This window comes from Phaethon aethereus (assembly GCF_964289735.1).
Source record: "Phaethon aethereus genome assembly, chromosome: 4".
NCBI lineage: Eukaryota > Metazoa > Chordata > Aves > Phaethontiformes > Phaethontidae > Phaethon > Phaethon aethereus.
Window position 1 is genome coordinate 44,558,627 of NC_138578.1, and position 21,482 is coordinate 44,580,108.

The following is a 21,482-nucleotide window of genomic DNA, read 5'->3' on the forward strand; positions in this document are numbered from 1 at the left end:
TCTGAAACGACTTTCCACACCTGCACAGTCACTGCTCTCATCTTGCACAGTCAGTTTTTAACAGCTTTAGCAATGAGTCATCTGGTGTATATTTGCCCAGGCATTTCCATCATTGACACTTCCAGACTGAGGGAAGCAGCTGAAAGCAGCAACACGTTAGCCGCCCCTAACACTTTCCCTGTTGAGATTTTTCCTTGCTTATTGTGCCGAATAGATGACTGTAGTTGCCCCATGTCCCTAGTAACTAGTGTCTGCAATATAGGTTGGGTCTCCCTCTGTAAACTGTACGATTTCCCTAGGCTATCCCTGTATGACATCAGGGTTCATCTAAAATAGAGGTTGTAATCTTCTTTAAAATTGTGAATGGCAGATTGGCAATGTGCTAATTTAAGTTAGTCAATACAGTATTAAATATCAGCCTAGATATTTTACAAGTGTTCTGTCATGTCCTAGAATAAACTTTGTTGTAGTATTCAGCCCAGTGTTTCTCTAGCTTATGTATCTGAGGTAGCCAGTATTGTAAAAAAATACAAAACAAAGAACTACAACACTGTTTTAAGAGATAAAAGAAGAAATTTTAGTTAAAATATTTTACAATAAAATAATTATGATTATAAATCTCTTTAGTTAAATATATACACATTACATGGTATTCTAAAAAGAATGAACTTATTAAAGTTTTAAGCAGATCTAATGCACAAATTCACCACTTTGTCAGCTTAGACTGTGATGTCAGTTTAACATTTGTAAATGGCTGTGTCAGACTAATGGCGTTGTTTTGTGCAAAACTAAAAAAATTATGAAAAACAGATCTCCAAATCCTTCCGTTTCCATGGTAAATAGATAAAAAAGGTAGTTTACAGACACACACTTACACACACAAACTTCGATTTGCATACAGAGGTTAGAATGACCAGCACTAAAATAACCCCCATCTCTACAAAATAATTAATTTCTTGAGTTGATGTAGTTTTTGAAAATTACAAATTTTAAGTGCTAGCAAGTTGTGCTTTTAGGCAGCCACATGGCCAATAAGGTAGATGTTGTCATAAAGGTGCCCTACAAAATCTTCACTAATATTCTGTGCAGCTCGTCGTGTGTTTCGGATGAATTCCCTCTTTGACATTTTGTTCTTCACGTGAGGGCTTGTTAGGTCAATGGAAAGTAGAATCAAAGAGTAACACAGTACATAAACTGCATCTAGACAGGAGAGAATAAATATATTTTAAAAAGGAAACTGTGATCATTTAAAATATGGTTCCCTGTCCAACAACCTTATGTTCTTTGTCATCGGGCCTTATAATTATATATATACATACACACATATAACAACTCAAAAGGGTATCTCAGTAAAATAAAATTTAATACAGCAATTTTCAAAGTAATAATATCAGCACATTGCCAAATGAGCATTTATGAATCTCTTAATATTTCTACATTATCCAAAAGTCAGTAAGGGCTTTATGCACATTCATTTAAACAGATTCTTGGAAGTTTTTGTAAACTAAGGCCAACCTCCTGCTAAAGCTTATCTTTAAATATATAAGCAGTCCCACTGCTGAAAACTGTCTCCCCCACAACCAATTAGAAATGCTTGTTAGCTTGAGTGAGGCCCCAAATTCCCTCTCATTTCTGTGGGACTATCCACAAGGTAAAATGTTAAGAGTGTAAGTCGTTGGAAAAGGGAACTTAGAGATAGTACAGAGCTTAAGCACAGATGAAAGTGAAGGAAAGATAACATCAAAATAAAACCCACTTATCAGCTAGGTCTAAGAAAAGAATCTGTATGTTATTTTTGTTTTCTTTCAACCCAAGTGGGATGATGCGTGTATACTGAACCCTCCCACACCATGTTTGTACTTTCAGAAATACTTGTTTAAGTAATGATTTAAAAACTACCATAAACAGTAGCATCATCCAGAAATATAACGACTGATCCACTGATTCAAAGCTCGTTTTTGCTTACCAGGGCTAAGGCCAAGCTCTCTCATCAAATCAGGGTTACAAGCACAGAATCTGTGAGAGAACTTTGTTATGAGAGTCTCAAGGTACTCCCCACGCTCCTCAGGAGCATGAATGTGTCTGAAGAACTCTCTCAGTGCATTTGGCAAGAACTGATTTCTGAAGTTGTGCAGCGTCACAAGGTCATCCAAAACATCTCGCCTGGTAGAAAAAAATCCCGCATAAACAGTTAGAAGAAACTTCTCTAAGTATGAAAGTGTAGGTTTTAAAAATAAAAATGAAAGTTTTAGAAAGTTTATGAGCTTTGTTCTTTGCTGAAAGACTAAGTTATCACTAACAGCATAAATATAAACATATGTTCTTCAGACACTTACAGTAGTATCTAAATAATATAAAAATATACATTAATCAGAATTTTAAAGTTTCTTTAGATGCATATTCAATCACAGAGGCTTTGCTTCCTTTAAACTGTCTGACAAAGCCATTAAAAAAGGCAGTAAAGGGAATAGATTCATGTGTGTCACACATTTTGTGCCTGAATAGAAGCTGTTACAGGAGTATCTTGTTAAAACCAGGCTTAAGTTAGACAAAATTTGCTCACAAAACCCCTTTAAAGTCTAAGTCCATCAAGGTGCGATGCTCTCAAGTGTTTTCCACTGAACACAGAAACATCTAAAGGATTCAGACTAGCATACATGAACAGATGTGCAAAAGACATCTGAAAGAAATTTGGAAGCAAATTCGAAGTGAACCAGGTCCTTTCTATTAAACATTTCAGTACTAAGAGGGGGTTTCAACATTTAGAAACCTAGTTTTTATTTTTAGTGCCTGATTATACTCTGTTTAAAAAGGGAAGATGAATGGCAGTAGGTAGGGATTGATAATATTAACCTGCAATCTGATCCATTAAATGGTTTTGTATTTTTTCTATTGCCAAATATTTGATAATCTGAAGTTTTACAGCACAGGACTGTCAGCAGTGACAACACTACTGAATGCCTCCTTTTATTCCTTTAGTGGTACAGGCTGGGGAGGATGAGAAGCAAGAGAGGATTGTTGCTACAAGCGCTGCTGTCCCTTCTGCTCTTCCTATTTAGGTCCAGTTATTAGTCTCCTCCTTCTTCAACTTCGCTTGAACATGTTGGTGCTGCTTTTTCCTGATACTGCACTACCCCAACCTGAAGGCATCCTGGAGGGCAAGAGAACACATTCTGGAGGTAGAAGAGCATGCTACAGCAGGGAGAATGTTCCCTCTGTTGCATCTTAGGAGGTGGGTTTGACTGCCATTCGAGAAATATCAGACAACCAAATAATGGTTAGATGATTCAACATTCGTTAAAAAGCTATCATCTCTTGGTAAAGTGGTAACTGCTTTTTCTGATTAACACCCATACTAGACAGGAAAAAAGAAAGCTCAAGTCAAAAAAAGCAGCAAAATATCTATAAAATCTGAATGGCATACAGCACAAAGATTATCCTGTGCAGTTTAAATGCTCACTGTAACTTCAAAACAGTTAGTGCCCAGAACTGAAAAAATGCAGAAAAAGCTCAGGATGTGCTTTACTAGTTATAAGTGGTATTTTCACGGGTTCTTGTAAACTGTTACAGTCACATAAATACTTGAACTGAGTAATTGTTCAAATTTAGCAGCAGCATTATAGTTGCATTTTCAAATCTTTAAAATTACATCAATACAAGCAAAGTCTTGTTGAATGGTGCTGTACATTGAAAATGTGTAAGAAATGTCTCAAGAGAAATTCAAATTACCTTTCATCAAGGTAGATTCTCAGCTTCTTCCAATTTAGTGTTCTTGTGCAAAAGATAAACTTAGCTATTTCTTTCGGTGAATCGTCTAGTATGCCCTTGGACATAAAGTAGTTGACTCCCTGAGATAAAATACATGTATGTATAAATATGTTTAATCTTGTTTAGGAACAAGGATTGTACTTGGCAATGTAGGAACATAATCCTACTGATTAGCTGGTTTGTTTTTCAGAATGATTCCTCTTCTTCTAAATCACATTTCAACATGCACAATACACTCTAAAATTATAAATCAAATGCAAAGAAACAATTTATTGTTATGGTTGAGATTTTACATATACTCACAGTAGGAAATTTAAAATTATGAACCCCATTATGAGCATGACAGTTCTTTGATAATTTCTTTACAGTGTAGACTAGTATTTTGTTTTTTTGTAATTGTATTTAAATAGTTTTGTATTTGTATTTAAAATGCTGTGGGGACCATAACTTTTAATTTCATAACTTTTGTAAATAAGAAAATCTTAGCCATAATGTGTTTAGCCTGTAATATCTTTCATTAAAACATTAATGTTCTCACATGTATATGATGTATCACATTCAAATAGATGCATTAAATGCATTTGTTTAAATGTGTAATAATGCAAATAAACACAAGCACGCTGATTTCAAAGCATAGGTAAATATCAACATATATAAATATGCATACACATAAATAAGAACAATTAAAAAGATAGAACAATTGTGTATATGGTATATTATGATTTCCGGAATTTTCCACACTTTGCCAAGAACACAGTTCTTGTAAAATACAAATGCCAAATTTAATTTCAAAATATTTCAGTGATATTCTGGATTATTCCTGTTCATTGAAATATCCCAAAGCATAAAACTATTTTCCTTGTGATCCTAGAAATCAAAACCAACCTAATGGATTTTAAAAATGTTCACATTTTTCAACAACAACAATCTAAACCTGAGAATAACTAACCAACTAGTTTCAATTCAATTTGGCAGGGGCTGGGAGTGGTTCTAAGCATGGGTTACACAGAAGTGTTACAATACTTTAGTACAGTATCTCTTGACTATGCAATAATGTTAAATAATGTTGAAAATGCGTAGGACCGTGCATTTCTGCATAGGATAATGTACCAAGGCCACAACCTAAATCACCCTTAAAATACTTCTGAAATCTTTTTTCATAAATCTTCTGATATCAGACTTCACAATATTTTGCAAGTCTGCCCTTTTAGTTTACATTACATCTATAAAGATGTAGGGGCAACCAGTCATTCAGTGTATAAACTAACTTCCCAGTGCTCTTCAATTTTGCTTAAAAAAGAAATCAAGGACAGAGTGCAGGTTTGGAAAGTTTTATGAAGTGGATTAGTAAAGCAAAGTCTCAGTTATATCAAGCAAAAAAGAAATTAGCATGCATGCTTAAGACATCAATAACACAAGTGAAAAGCCAATTGCTTATATATTTCTAGAAAATAGCAGTTAATCAGAATACTTTTTTTTGGTTAAAAGAATTTTTTATAAAATAGAGGTTTTATACAGGTAAGAAAAAAAAAATCCTATCAATTTTAGGTCCTAATTTTAAGAAGAATCTAGGACTGTAATGAAACATATATTGAACTATAAGCTTGCATTTAAGTCCAAATTAGATCACATTTAGGTTTGTCTATAATATGGATGGACAACATAAGTTTAAGTACTTTCTTGAATTAGAGGTAAAGAGGAAACTAAAAATGGGAGATCAAAATGAACATCAACTGCACATTAATTCCTGAAGTATTTTGGCAGTTTATACAAGACTAGCAGCAGAACATCTCCTTTACATATATCCTGACTTAACAAGGTCTATGCGTTCAGTAATAAGTATTTGCTTAAGGTAATACAAACTGAAGCCTGGCAAGGAAGTCTTCGTAGTATTTCTGCTGCGATTATTTAACAAACACTTTGGCAACATATCCAGAAAATACCTGGCATGTCATAGATGAGGCAGGATGAAAATAACACCTTCTTGAAGACAGGCAATGGGTTTCTCAGTTGGTTTCTCTGTGACAGTAAATGCCACAAGTGATTTCTTTCATGCACTAGATTTCAACTCAATGTAGGATCTTCACCTGATAAGCTAACAAGTCTTTGCAAAGCATTTTTATTCCCTGTCTCTTAATTCCCTCTCTCTGCCCTGCCCCGCCCCAATCCTTGACAATATCCTTCTCTGTGAATACAGTTTCATTATTAATTTTCCTCATCTACTTTACAAATAAACAGGGTCTCAATAAAATGTACTTCAGCACATGCCATCATTTTAGTTGCTTTTTATTTCTTCCTAAGCAACCACAAATACTTTGCAACAATAGAAACCTGATTTCTCTTTAAAGTTCTTAAATTTGGGCTCACCGCAAATGAAATTTATTTACAAGATTTACGGCACATCACTGAATCTGCTTTTTGTAACACTGTAAACACTGCCTTGAATTCCTCTCAGAACCCACACTTCAGATAAATCACTTTTAAATCACTTTTAGTAGCTAAAATGGTTGCTTGTGGCAGGTATGCTAGCTGAAGTAAGTAGTTCTACACACTATTGAAATCTACACTAGGATTATTTATCAGTCATCTGTTGATTCTCTTAGGAAACATTTGACTTAAGTTGGGTAGGCTGATCTATGCCATTATCCACCAGATCTGAAGAGGTCTTTTTAACACTTAGGAAACACTGCAGGATGAGCACACACAGTATGTTCTTCTAATTCTGATTTAGTGGAAGAGTAGTTAGGCAAAGAGTACAACAACACAGATTTCCAGTAGCTCCATGTCTGCCTAACTTATACGAGGAGCCTGCTTGTCACTATAATGTTCTTAGCATTTGAGAATCAGGAAAGATACTTTAAGGATGCCTTGCCTTTGTGGCAAGAATGTTACCACTGAATTTCAGACAGCTTTGGATAAAATCTTAATGTATGAGAGCATTGATTTAAATTATATATGCAAATAACAAGCATAACTAAAGACTAATAGTAACAACAAAAGCCATTTGTTTTATTTCAATATGTTATTTTTTACAGTTGCTCCTTTTTTTTCCAGTCACAGGATTCTTGTTTTACCAACCTATTCCATTACAGCACTGACACTCCTAGCTTCCTTTCTACTCATTCCCAAGAGTCTTTCCATGCATTTATATCCATAGAGGGTATCTAAAATCAAAAAGTTTTCTTTTTCAGGATTGGTTTCATTTTTGCATTGATTTTCTTCTCTAATAAGAGTACTTTCAGAACATTTCCGTACAGCAGTCAACATTAAAACATCTTGTAGTTTCCTTTGACATCTCTGTTTAGATATGCATACAAAGGAAACCAGACATATTCTAAGTTAATGGCACAGAAATTTTGGAATCAATATTTTTCTACACATATACATGATTTCTCTTTTTAATATTTAAATGGAATTGTTAGCAAAGTCAGAGTTGGGAGACAACGAAGCTTTTAACCTAACGTGCATTTAAAAGTAGTGCGGGAAAATAGATGACAAATACATTTGTCAATAAAGACAAATTTCACTTACTATTTGAAATTTCAAATTTCACATAAATGGTTGTACACATGCTCTACTTGTTTAGCTTAAATAGTTTTAAAAAGTGACTACGGAAATCATTAGTAGCATATTACCATTAGAATTTTTAGGTGATTTATAATTCTGCGAGTTATATGCTTTTACATTTTGGTAGGATTTCATAAGTATCAACATAAAATGCTGATTTCTTTCTAGTCTGTACTGTATTAAAAAAAGACAATTTTGATCACCAACCAAATTAAAACATTCTTAAATAAAACCTAAGGCAATATAGGAATTCAAGTTTAAATACTAGCTTAATTATTTAGATAAATTCTTTGGGGGCAGTGACTGTCATTACATTCTGTACATACAGTATCTCTTATAGTAGGGCCTCAATTTCTAATAGGGGCTTCTAAGTAACATTAACACTATTAGTAAGTAATAATTAGGCATGTATGGTATTATTATTCCCATATTTCTAGGGACATGCAATATCTTAATATGGTGCATCTTCTGGTACAAAATGCACAGTACTGATGTTGTATTTTTCTAATAGACATTTTTAAGATTCTTTTTCTAAGTTATGAATCAAGTCATTTGGTGACAAATGTGGACACAATATAGAACATACATTTCGAACACTGTCTCTTTCACTGTATGTCTTTAAAATACAGTCTCAGTGATACACACTTATGACGGCAGAAATCACAAGTAGAACATAGAAATATTTTTCATGTTACGCAGAATCTGTAAATAATAATTTAGAAGACTAAAGTTCTCTGCCTTTAATGGAGAGTTTTCAAAAGGTTTCATCTGTCTGGCCCATTCCAACTTTTTAGATAAATCACACAAAAGAACTTCTTCCCTCTACAACATACACATACTTTTAATATTCTTAGGACAGCTAAATCAATGCATCTCAGAATTGGCTTGCTTAGTAGATCACTATGAAACAGGGTAAGTTTCAAAAAAATTTTGTTAGAAATACACAGCACAGTGAATATTCCATCATCTAGACTATCTATAATTAAAAGTCAGGTAAAGTGGCTTTATGCAAGTGGGTAACAATTCATTTACAAACAAGAAAAGGTCAGAAAACTGACCTCCCTGGCAAAAACTAAGGGCAGCTGGTAACAAATGAGACAATCAGAAGAGTGGAAAGCCAGGCTTAGTACAAGCTCTGTCTTACTGTACTTTATTGTTATTATGCTACAAGAAGGAAATCTTGACCTCATTAAAGTCTGAGAGTTTTGGTACAGTCCAGATTCCAGTAGATCCATAAAAATAAATGCTATTAAATAGAATCAGTTAGAATCATTAAGAATGAAACAAAAATTACATCTTCTTTCCTGACCAAAGATTATCTTTTCCACCTTCAGCTCCAATTTAACTACATGGCATAGCACCACGTAGTAAGTTTAACAAAATATTTTTTAGGGAGTTAGAAACAGTATACAAAACAGTAGGAAATAGCTTCTGGTTGCTTACAAATTCTGAGCCATAAGCATATGAGATATGAAATGAGCACTGCATGAGAAATATTTCACATACACCATAAACTTTTTAGAATAAAATAGAGCAGAGACCATGTAGGCAGAGTAAACAACATAATATTCATATTCAAGTGTTTGGTATTAACACTAAACCTCCCCCTCTCCCCAAAGAAACAAAAATCAAGTTCCAAAATCTTGGCTACAGTGGTGCTGCCATGTGAGAAAAAACCAAAACCAAACCAAAAACAACAAACAAAAAGAGTAATGAGAAACCAAACATGCACTGGAGTTTTGGGGTTTTTTTTCCAGATTACGTGTAATGTGATTAGGCGCATCCTTTCAGCAGAATGTGAGCACCTGCTATGAATTATGCAAGCTCATGCACACAATCAATACATTAAATTACAGCAGATATCACAACACCATGCACACAACAATGGCTAACCAGAGAATCCTACCACAAAGTGTGTAGATGCTCTTCCCTACCCCGTGAGCCACCGCTAGCTCTGGAGCTGTTGCTGTGGAGCCTGGTTACCCATTTTCATGACATGGGCGGTGTCCTTTGGAGAATCTTGCTCCTGTGGCTGTAAGTATTCCTATTTTTATAGTAATTTGATCAGGTCTGTTATCAAATGTAAAGCAGAATTTGGCAGGAAATTCGGAGACGCAATTTGTAATAGTGGAACATCATATCATATATCCCAGTCACACTGTCCTTGTAATAATAATTCTGCCAATATCACAGTCGTAAACAATAAAAGCAATAGTATTTGTGAATTCTCCTGAAACTCAGGCCCTGAATGATTCCTACCAGGCTATGGTGCTCCACAGGGAGAGAGAAACAGAAGCCCTTAGGGGATTCCCTGAGGTTCTCATCTCTCACTAGGCCTGAAGCAGACTGTTTGTGCTACTACTGTACAATATAACCATAATGAACCCAGAAGAAGTAAGTGTAGCATAATAAATGTAATACCTAATTTAGGTATACTACATGGTAGCTCTAATTTGCAGGCCTCAATTTCCTTTAAAAATAACAAATTTTTTTTCAGTGCCTTTTGTGAAGGCTCCAAATGCTTTAAACCTACCAAGATTACTTTACATTAGGTTGGAATATAGCAGCATATTATAAACTAAAGTAGTAAATGAAAAATTATGTTAAAACAAATTGAAAGACAAAGAAAAATTTGGGTGGACAAAGCTGTTACCAATTAAAACTTGATATATTCTTAAAAACACATTTAAGTTACCTAAATATTGCGTTTCATTTAAAAGCTTTACATATATTACTAAATTCACTAAAATCCTGCTGAAAATCATTGCTAATCACTCAAGTGGCAAGGTGCCGATGTCTGAGCACTGCCTGTGACAGTTCAAAGCAGAGCTCTACCACTGAAATTACAAAATACTGTAATTTGTGACTAATAAAAGTAGTGGATTTCTTTATCAAACAGAATATGAGATAGAACAAGAATTTATACAAAATCACATTATTATAATGATTCATATGACTGCTTTATTTATTTCACCCCATGGTCCCAAGTTCATGTTTTTTGTATTGTATCAGCAGAGTGAACTACTGGCTACTAGAAGTGTATCTTTTCATGACTCTTAATCTTTTTCGTACTTTGGATTTATTCAATTACCACTTCCTTGTGTACGTATAAATATATGCAGGAAGTTAATACTACTTTTTGTTCAGTCCTTGTGTACCTTCTTTTCCTAGGAAACATGAAACAGGAGTCTAGTTTTGTATACGAAAGACTCACTCTGTCACTTGGGCATTAACTGCCTATCTCCCAGGCAAAAGCTGTCTACTCTTTTCCTCTTTGAAAGGTGACAGAGTGAAAGCAGAAACTGACTTTTCCAGTTAGTTACACGAATTAATAAATGGAAACCCATTAGTTTGACATGGCGTATTTTTTGAAAATAAACATATGTTGTTGTATAGTATAAAGAAAGATTATGTTTATGCATAACAAAAATCCACAGAAATCAAATGAAACTGGTCTTTAGGATAGTTCAGCAGTACATCTTTTTCATAATATTTCAAAATTTGCTCCTCGATAGTGGAAATATTGAAAAAATCCCTTACAAGAAACCATAATTGTCACAGAAGTAATTGGTGTTACTTTATACCTCATCCTGCTTTAACTGAGGTGGGATCAAACTCATACTCTGCACAAGCAAATTTTAGCATTTTAATTTATATAAGTGTATTATTATCCTTTTTAAATTCACCATTGTCACTTCAGTTAGAATGTCTCCCTCATCCCTAAGTCAATACATGGTTATGAATTTCTGGTATCCATAGGTCAGACCGCTGTACAGAGCACTTAAGAGGCAAGCCATGTAAACGATGTACACAGGTACCATATACAAAAAAAGATCAGCATAGGGCTGTAACTTACTATTAACCACTCCTACAGTAAAACAAGCACCTATTAAAACTTGGCTTTTAATATGGCCATGCTTATAAAACAACAATCACAATTATTTTAACTGTTTATTACTGCCAGCAACAGTTCACTTACCTCATCAGGGTTGGCATTAAAGGTGAGACTGCCCTCATCTAGCTGCATATACAATTTTCTAAAAGAAAATCCTAGAGGCGGATTCTTATTGTATATAGAACAGTGACCCCAAGTGGATTTGCACAACCTATGAAAATAGAATTAGTCTATTATCAAAATTCTTTTCTGTATTTCACGTATTTTACAGAAGCAAAATGTAATCAACACTGCAAAGCCAAATACTTAAACTATAGGAAAAATTAGAAATAGGTTGCTTGTAACACTTAGTTATGAAGCCTTTCCCTTGTGTGTTGCCAAAGTTTTCATTTATATTATTACTGTTTTCTTCTCACACGGGTTTTGGTGTATTTGAGTGCAATCTCAAAACATATCCCAGTAGGTGGCACCATAATGGCATCCACACAGCTGAGACCTCTGGCACTGCTGGTATCTGAACACTGGATAACTGTGACAAGTTGACCTGCTGCAGCAGTATGACAGTTTAAAAAATTGTTTCTTTTCTTGTGCCCTGGGTATGCAGTGAGTGGGACACTACATCTGCACAAAATTATGCCATTAACTCACTGCTTTCCCAATCTGTCCTTTTCTACCTGACTGGCCTTTTTCCAGTCTTGAAGACTCCTTAATATTTGATCCAAGCCCATCCCTCTCTCTCTTCCACCAGTTTCTTTCCCTTCTATCCCACCCTGACTCCATATCTCAGTTTCATCGGTTTCTGTCTCTCATCTCAGTCTCCTCAATGACACCATCTGAAATTCCCTTGAACTTTCACTTTTTAGGCATTCCAATTGTTATTTAGATTCCTTATTGAACTGGTGGTTCTGCTTCAACGCATCTGTCTTGTAAATAATTAGGCACAATGCTTAGGACCCAGCAGATAGCCACTGAGGACACGGGAGAGACTTTGTTTTCAGTTCAGGAACCTGGGTCTTATTGGGACCGAGTTCAGAACTGCAACCACAGGACTTGCCAAAGCCTAAACTCAAACATATCCAATACAGGCAGAATACTGAATTCTAAAATGTCTACAGAGATTACGCCATTTGAGATGGCATAATTTGCTAAGTCAGGACACATTTTCTCTACCAAAGTATATACTTCAAACTGAGTAGTATTTGGGAAGATTACACTAAAAATGATTGAGCTATTTCCCAGGATGAACTCTGAGGAAAATATGGGTTTCTCCCCATCCCCATATGTTAAGAATATATACTGCATACAGTTAAGTAGCTCTAGTATCTTCAAGCTTTGGTCTAGGGAATTTATTTGTATTTAGTGTGATTTTGATACCAAGAACCGAGTACAATGCAATGCATACTTACTGAGCTGCCAAGCTATTTGATATATATATAAGCTTAGAAGCTTAGCAGGATCTTCACTAGAATCCTTGTTTCCTGCCAAGATAACAGTCCCCAATAGCAGAACAATTGTGACTAACAAGCTATAATTGCATTATCCTATTGCTGAGTTCATAAAGCATGATAGGAAGGGAAGTTGATTAATTCAAAAGCAGAGGGGCAAAAAAAGAGATGAGGAAGAAAGAGATGAAGCGCACAATGAAAGGAAAAAAACCAACCTGAACAACAACCCAACTGTTACAGTAATACTACTTACTGTCTGTTAAGGGATAAGAACATGTTGTGAAAGAAGATGCAAGTTTTGCTGACCATCTACTCTAAAGATAAGTATGATTTCATGACTCTTTCCTACTGTTGTAAAACACCAAATATCAAAGAAAATATTTTTAATTAAATTTTGATCTTATACTCTTTTATTTGATAGAACGTTCCTTTATTTATTTCCTGGACATACAAACTCTGCATATGTTATAAAATGTGTTTCAACTGTTAGACTGCAGAAATTCTACCTGACACATTTGCAGAACTGACCTTTTCTTTCCCCCTTCCATCACTTCCAAAAACCATACACTTACGTTGCTCTAAGACAGGTACAGTAGATGAGTTCTCATCCCTTTCTACCTGGAGCTTCAGGTTTGTTTGCTCAAGCTAGATACTTGTTTGAAGTTCAGAGAAGTAATAATACAAACATTTGAGATGTGCCTTGAGCTAATGCAAAAGTGAAGACAAGTCCTTGTTTTTTCCCCATGATATATCAAACAACACCTGTGTAGTAATACACACTTATACTTGTACCAAGCACACTTGTGTATGCAGTAATCTCCACTAACACCTGATAGTAATTAGAAATCCAGAATAACACATTTTTAAACTATATTCATGTTTTCCCTATGTCAAATCTCATTTAACTTAGGAAACCTTTGCTAAGGTTAGAATGACAAAAAGCACATGTTGAGACAAATTTAAAATCTAGTAATTATTTTTACTATGCCTGGGTGATGCCTTTTTTTTTTTTTTTTTTTGCTTACCCTTGCCAGAGAAGCTCATCATTAGCAAGATCCTGCCAGACACATGAAGCTAGACAGAGATCAGTTGCATTCAGGTATGACAAAATGGTAAAACTAAGCTCTGGTGGCAGCATTTCCAGGTTAATGAATCCTTCTTGTTCTTTAGATTTTCTCGTCTTCAACAGGTGGTAGATGTCAATGCCTCCTTGGGCCTGTTTGCGATGGCTTGTATTGGAAACATTGTTAGTAGTTATCCTCCTACCATGTTCTCTGGTAAGATAGCCTTGTCCACTGTATCCTTGGTGTTGCAGTTGCTGGTTCCTAGCAACTCTCCAGAGTCCCTGACCCATCTGCGAGCCTGCTGGACATAAAATCCAAATTAAATGTTGACAGCTATTTATAAATATATGTAAGACAGAGTCAACACATAGGAAAAATAAAAATGTAGGACTGATCTGAATAGAAAAAAAAGTGAGATTTTGTCAAAGTTATGCTGACAGTATAACCTGTCTCCAATGGAGCAACTGAATAAATTTTGAAAACAAAAAATATAAAAAAACTAGCAGATTTTTTTCCAAAAATTTCTATGCTTGAAGAGTTACAAAATTTACACGAAGCTTCTGCAAACAGTACCAAATATTATCTGTCCTATGCAAATTAGAAGCCTTAACCATCAGAACATTTGTAATTACTGTCTTCAGACTTCCTTTAAAATTTAATAAAAATAGCTTATTTAGAGCCAACGAAGTGCTGTAAAATATAAGGAGAAACAAAAATGTCCTGAGTAGCAGGTAGCACACAAAATTAGGCTGTGACTAAGAAAAAGCTTAACGACTTCCGTGATAATGCATTAAAGATTCAGTTCCTTGTTTCTGAGCACCCAGAATATCTTTTCAAGCTTTCTTAAACAGTAGGATAAAAACTTCATAAGGCTTCTATATCCCACTTATCACTGTGTTTGCTATTTTTTGTCAAACTTTGCTGCAGATGGTAATAAAAAGAACAAATACTGAATGTTAGTCAGTTATCAAGATTTCTGAATGCCACGACTCAAATTTCAGTAACCACCTGTATTTACCAAGAGGGGAAATTAAAGTCTGATAAATCATTCTAATTCAGTATGGGAGTGTTGTCTTAATTCCATCACAAGTAGCATATATATGGTGATCTATCTTGTTTTTCAGCCTTTGCTACAATGACAGATCACTAAAGTGATCATACTAGGAACCTACAGGTTCCCGATGCTGACTTTCAAAAAAAGAAACACTGGTGGCCTGGTCTGGTAAGACCTCACATGTACTTGAAATTATTTATATTCTATTAGGACGGGGGATTAAAAATGCGGATTTGACACTGTTAAAGGTTGGACACGAATGGAAACTGTTCTACATAAGCAGAAAGAAACAAGCCATGGATGTGATGAGCGATTACAGGAGAAGAAATGGAGAAAGTAGAGAAATTACAGAAAAAAAGCATAACCAAGATGGAAGTAGAAAAAAAGACAGGTTCAGCTGGCTGGTGAAGCAGTTACCTACATAAGTATCCATTCAGGGGAAGTTCAAGAATTCATTTCTAGATAAGGCCACAGTTGTGGAGAAACTGTAGTCACCTGTTTCAATTTAGTAATATGCAAGGCTTTACATTAATTAATCATTATTTTTATTCTCATTTTTTGTACAGTTATGTATTTGGCTTATTTTTTTTATTATACAGAGGCAGTTTAAACCATGATCAACTGCTATAAATTATCAGGCAAGTTTGGGGAAAAAAAAAAGCTTACTGAGTCAGACCATAAATAGGATATACAATTGGCAGCACGAATGTATGCACAAAGAAAATATTCTCATTTTCTTGAACCAGCATAATATTTTTAAAAGTCCTTAGGGCTACCGGTACAGTCGCTTTACATGAGGAAGCTATACCACAATCTGCCATTTAAAAAGTGTCAACACAAAGATGACAGGTCTGATGGAAGTGGGCCTTGGCAATTCATGCTGGTTTTTGCAATTACTTTATGAAACTTCTAGCTGTAAATAAAACATTTCTTCACACGATGAAGAACTCTGCATTTATTTTTCATTGCCTAGCTATATTAAAATAAGAGGTAGCAACTTCATTCCCAGAGCTGCAGTTGCTCAGTGACACCTTTTTCTGTTTTTGAGCAACTAAATCTCTCCAACAAGAATGAATTTACTAACCTTTATCCCAAAGGAGGATCACCAAGCACTGGTACAATAAAATCAAGAGCTATTAACTGAATCAGTGGTAAGTGTGCCAGAACTGGTGTTTGGGACTACAAGCATAAACCCATCAAGTTGCCTGCCGCTCCAAAATCTAGCTGCTGTTGCTGCTATTGCCCCTGCTGAGCAGGCGGAGCATAGAGTCATGTGCAGTGATGAATCAAGCTAAAAAACAGTTTTTGCAGGTAGGCAGTTAACAGCCAAGGGCTGGAAGGACAAGGGAAGACTTTCCTAAGGAATGAAAAGAGCAGATAAGGAACATTTCTGAGCAAATACAAGATTTCAAGAAGGGCTACTATCACCACGCTAGAGGATTCAATTAAGATAGTTCCCATTTTGCTAGGCACTGCGTATAAGCTTGTTAATTACTTAAGCACAGTACTTAGTAAACAGATATCTCTAAATATCTTGTGAGGCTTCAACCAGTTCTTGTCCTTAGCCTTGTGAGTATGAACTCATATGCCAAAAAGGCATTACACTTTCAAATATGCAGATGCCAAATTTAGAGGCTGTGTTCTCTCAGAAGATATCAGTTGATCTGAATGACTGAATAATAATGATCTTTCAATTATGTAAAAAATCTAGGGTTTTGAAAGAAGTAAATTTATAGATACACATGTAGATGTAACTCAAATATAAACTGCACACTTTCTCAGTGTAGGTCTTCATGTAAAAACAAAAATGAAATCTGCCTGAAAATATAGCATTGACTCTCTAAAAAAAATTATAAAATAGCCGAATAGCAAAATGCTAGTTTAATGGACAGAGAAAACCAGGAGTGAGGGCTTCTAATTCCTCATCATTATTTCAACCACTAAAGCAACAGAAATCAGTGAGAAAAAAATATTACAACATTGCAATATTAAACCTTTCATTTTACAAAAGATTGAAATGAGACAACCTATTCTATGTAAACTGTGTACGTTAAGTAGAGAGAAAGGAAAGTTCTATTAAATGGAGAAATCTGTTGAGGTAACTTTTTGTAAGACAAATTAAGGAATTTATTTTGCTAGTATTTTTACAATCTTTTCGCACATTAATTTATATCATTATAACAAAGCCACATTTCTATACACATTTGTTAACTCTCAACTGTTAAAAATCTTATGAAAATACTAATTATTTTTGGGCATAGCTTAAATAAAAAAAATAATAGGAGTAGCAGGAAATTCAAGGCTCTGAAGATCATTAGGAATTGTACTGTGACAAGTTTCATAATCGTAATAAACCAGAAAGACAAGAGAGGAAGACCAGCAGCATTATCAGAAACAGTTCATAGAAAGGCTGTGCCCAGTCAATTATCAAGTGAATTTAATGCTATCAGGTAAGCATCTGGCAGTTTTATAATAGCTTTCCAGCCTCCTCAGATTATCTTCCTGTTCTATATGCACTACTTGTAAAGAATTCTGTAGTGGTCACAGAGGACCAAGTTCTCCTACTTAGCACTAAATCAAACTTCCACATTTTAGTTGCTACTTTAATATCTTTATTGCAATATTTACCTAGAAGTTCCTGCTCACAAAATATATTCTTTTGAGGAATACTGAGCTAACAAGAACATCAACAGTTCTTTTTGGTGCTCACAGGACTTTTCTCCCCACACAAAAGCTAATTGCTATATATCACCAACAACATAATAACTTCTAAATTATTTAACACTAGAAGTGGCTCCGAGACACAAAAAAGTATACTATGTCATTCAAGAAACTAGCCTGCTTATAATGAACTCACATACTTATACAGAAAATATCACTGCAGAAATAATTTTTAAAGTCTTTTTTAACGTAAAAAATTATATTAAAAAATTTTCTATTTTAACTACCAACTGAAGAAATTTCAGAGAAGAAACAGTAAAACATAATTTAAACCATTCTATGCTGCTGGAAATCCACAAGCTTTAATATGCGTGTAGCTATTCAGCAGCTTATATGCCATTTGTTAGATCACATCTTATTTTCCCCACCACGCAACTACTTTCAGCTTTGTAATAATCCAGGATGCACGCTTTGAGAACTCATTCATAGAACAAGATGAGTAATGAGGCATTGTTATTATAAAGCCCTTGAAGTATTGGGGTCCCGAACTAGATTTTTAAATTATTTTGAACATACATTTTCAATCTCCAGATTCAATAGGCCACTCAAATGTATGTTTCCAAGCTTCCAATTACGTAACTTTATCTAATAACTAAAACCTCTTGATAGCTTGGCTGTGATAACGATCACAATAAAAATAACATCAAGCTTGTTTATAAATTGCTGATCTTCTCTGGCTCTGCCTGCTACCTATCAGAGTCTGATTTCAATTTTAATCATGTCTTCTTCATGTTACTTTGTTACTGCACAACAAATTATTTTGCAGTGTTGAAAAGCATGACAGGAAACTAAAAGCTAAATATAAGCTGGATTAACTCCGCATTGGCACTGGCCTCCGCTTTATTAGACAAAACACAACGTACGTTCTCGCTATAAACGCCCTCCACTTTATGGTGACCGAGCCCTACAGCTGCTGCTTTGCGACCACAACTATCCCAACAGGAAAATGCTCCTTCCTTCAATGTCATCGAAGCTGAAGCTTCGATCACCGGAGCCCCACTGGTAACCGAGGCCTGCTGATCCCCCTAACGTGAGGGCCTTTCAGACGGGACTCCAGGCAAGTACGCGGGCGGTTCCAGAGGCACAGCCAGCCCCTCACGCCCAAGGCCGCCCCAGCGGACGGGGGAGGCCTCTCCGCCGAGGGGCCGCGGCTGCCCTCCCGCCGCCCCGCGTCCCGAGGAGCTCCGCAGCCGCCCTGCTGGCCACCTCCCCGGCACCTCACCGAGTCACGCTTCTCCCCGCCGAGGGGAGCCGGTGCCGCGGCCGGGGCAGGCCGGGGGACGGCCGCCCCCCTCCCGGCGGACAGCGGCGAGCCTGGCTCCGCGGGTTCCGCCCCCGCACGCCATTGGGCCGCCCCAAGGGCCCCGGTTCTCGATTGGATGTGCCGCCCGTCCATCCACGCCCGCCCGCCCCGCTGAGAGAAACCCGCGGGGCCCGTACCTGTGCGAGCTCGGGTCCCAACCGCCGCCGCGACGAGCCCGGCCCGAGTCGGTGCGTGAGCCTCGCCGGGCAGGAAGAGGCTGAGCAGCCCCCGGCGGCGGGGAGAGGCGTTGGACCTAAGGAGGCCCTTCCGGCACGCAGGGAAGCCGCCACCGCCCCGTTTCCTTGCCTGGCAGGTTTGACGTTTGCTGTTGTTGCTGGAAGTGATGTCACCGCGGAGGGACGCGCGGGAAGCGGAAGCGGCCGTTGCGTCTCGCGGCGGCAGATTCGGTCTGCGCCCGCCGCCGGCTGGGAGCAGCCGCCGGGGGAGTCGGGGGCGGTGGCTGGCGCGGGTGAGCGTGTCTCCGAGCGCCGGTCTGTTCCCCCTTAGGGGCCGGTGGCGCGGAACGCCTCCGAGCCCAGGGCCCGCCCTCTCCTCGGGTAGCGGAGCGGGGGAGCCCCGGCCTCCAGCTGGTCCAGGGGCGAAGAAGGGCGGGTGGGGAGCCGGCCGCGGGTCCCGCTCTTGCGAGTTCGCCTCAGCGCGCTGGCGCGGCCCCGGGACCGCAGCCGGCCTTGCCCGTGGCAGGGTCGGGCTGTTTTTTTTCCGCCGGTGTTTCCATGGCGGCCAGGGCAACCGGCCCGCACCGCCCAGTTCCTTGTGCGGTTCCCTCCTTTGCAAGTGCCTGTGTGCTCGGAGCGCGTCTGTTGCGGCTGGCACGGCAGCGAAGTGCGGTATTTGTCCTCGACGTTTTTGCATCTCTGCGTAAGAGTGTCAGCCCCCCTCCTCCCTCGTCCTGTGTAACAGAAGAGTCTAAATACAATTAGAAGAAATCAAAAGTATTTTTTGTTAGACGTTTCAAAGACAGTATTTACAATGTTAAGATACTTTGTAACTTGTATGGTGGTTGTTTTGGTTTTTTTTTTTGGCATTTGTTAGTTCTTTGAATACCACGTGCAATTTTGAGAGTTGTTCTTTAAACCGCTTGCAGTTCTATGTTATAATCTCGTAAAACTTTGTTTTACCTGATTTTATTCTGGATAGCCAATGTTCTATAACTGTCCTGTTGTGAATTCCTACAGGCAAAAGCTATGTGCCACTTCTTACAGTGTTCACCTTCCCAAGATGTTAAAGTTTTTTCTACCAATTTAACTGTTATTTTTATGATCTCTCGAGTCATTCAGTTTGTAATGGTGGTACTTGCCAGTTTTTACATCCAGAGGTCCGGTGTAGAAGGGATGGTTGATACTTTTGGGAAACAGCCTATATAATTAAATGAAGTCCTGTGAAAGTGTCTTCTACGAGTATTTGCATTGCAAGATCAGAGCTTCAGTTTTATGTCAGGCTCTTTGAGACTTGTCTTGATCTGGTTAAACTGGCAAAACCATAGGCTGGATCACTTTGTAAGGTAATGCAGGAAGAATAACTTCCTCAGTTAGAAAATACTTGAGGTTAAAGTGTCCCAAACCTTTAACAATGAGTGTTGTGTACTTATATTTAGCACAACTAGTAACCCAGAAGCTAATGATTAATGAGGAAGAACCTGATAATTAAACAGAATAAAATACTTTAACAAGGGCAGAACACGTGAAGATCTTCATCTTCTTGAAGACTGCTGATTTAAACACCATAGAGGCACAAGGAAAAAGAAAAAACAACACAACAAACAAAACCCAGACCATTGTGAGTGCAAGCTTTAACTGTATATTTTTTTTTTTTTTGTAACTAAAAGTGAAGTGTGTGGTCAAGAAGTTCGTTTCAAGAAGACTCATTGCTTTGATGAGTAGGACCAAATAACAAAGCTGCAAACTGGAGTACCTGTCGGAGTTGATTTCTGACAAGTAGACATAGTCCTTTTTGGAGCGTTTGGTCTTCTGGTCTGAATCTTGTGTGTCAGCAAGAGAAATGATATAAATGCTGTATCTTGAGAATATCTCTTCATGTATAGGCTGTCTGGCAATGCCTATTCACTGCTTGGATTGGTAGGTTTCAAAGTATTTGTTTTCTGGCAAGAAAATAAATTCAGTGAAGACAGTGGCAGGCAATTATCTCCCAGGTTCTAGCAGAAAACTGAACAGTAAGTTTCTGTTCTAAGGCTTTATAGCTGAAATAATTACTTTACTGAAGCTTTTGGGGGAAGTACTGTAGAGGATTAAGCCAGTCACAAGCAGATCTCAAGGATGTGAGGAAGGAGAACTTTTTGTGAGGTGTCAAGTTTCTGTACTTTAACTAACTTCGTTCCTTTTTCCCCCCTCCTTGTTTTTTCTCTAAACCATTCAAAACCCACAGAATTTGGCATTTTGCTAATAGACTTTCTCAGCTTCTATCAGTCTGTCCAGATTGCTAAGACGCAAACCATTTGCTTTCAGTTGTGACTTAAGAGCTGGGCTATCATCCAGTCTATGCTTTTAAAGTCTCGTGTTGGAGAAGAGCTAATATTGGTTGCTTATGAACAAACAGTTCCAATATGCAGTAAATAATACTCATAAACCCATGCCCCCTTTCTTGAAGTCTTCAGTTTCCTTGCAGGATAGTGATGCAGGGAGAAAGA

General features: G+C 37.3%; 1 protein-coding gene across 1 annotated transcript; it reads right to left on the reverse strand.

Annotated features, from left to right (window-relative positions):
• Positions 1–1,012: 1,012 nt before the first annotated feature.
• FBXO8 (F-box protein 8) lies at positions 1,013–14,035 on the reverse strand (the record flags this gene model as incomplete). Its single annotated transcript, XM_081999070.1, has 5 exons — positions 13,701–14,035; positions 11,315–11,441; positions 3,730–3,848; positions 1,967–2,163; positions 1,013–1,200 (listed from the first exon to the last, which is right to left on the reverse strand). The coding sequence occupies exons 1-5, from the start codon at positions 14,027–14,029 to the stop codon at positions 1,013–1,015; spliced, it is 960 nt and encodes a 319-aa protein (XP_081855196.1). The 5' UTR covers positions 14,030–14,035.
• Between the last annotated feature and the right edge of the window lie 7,447 nt (positions 14,036–21,482).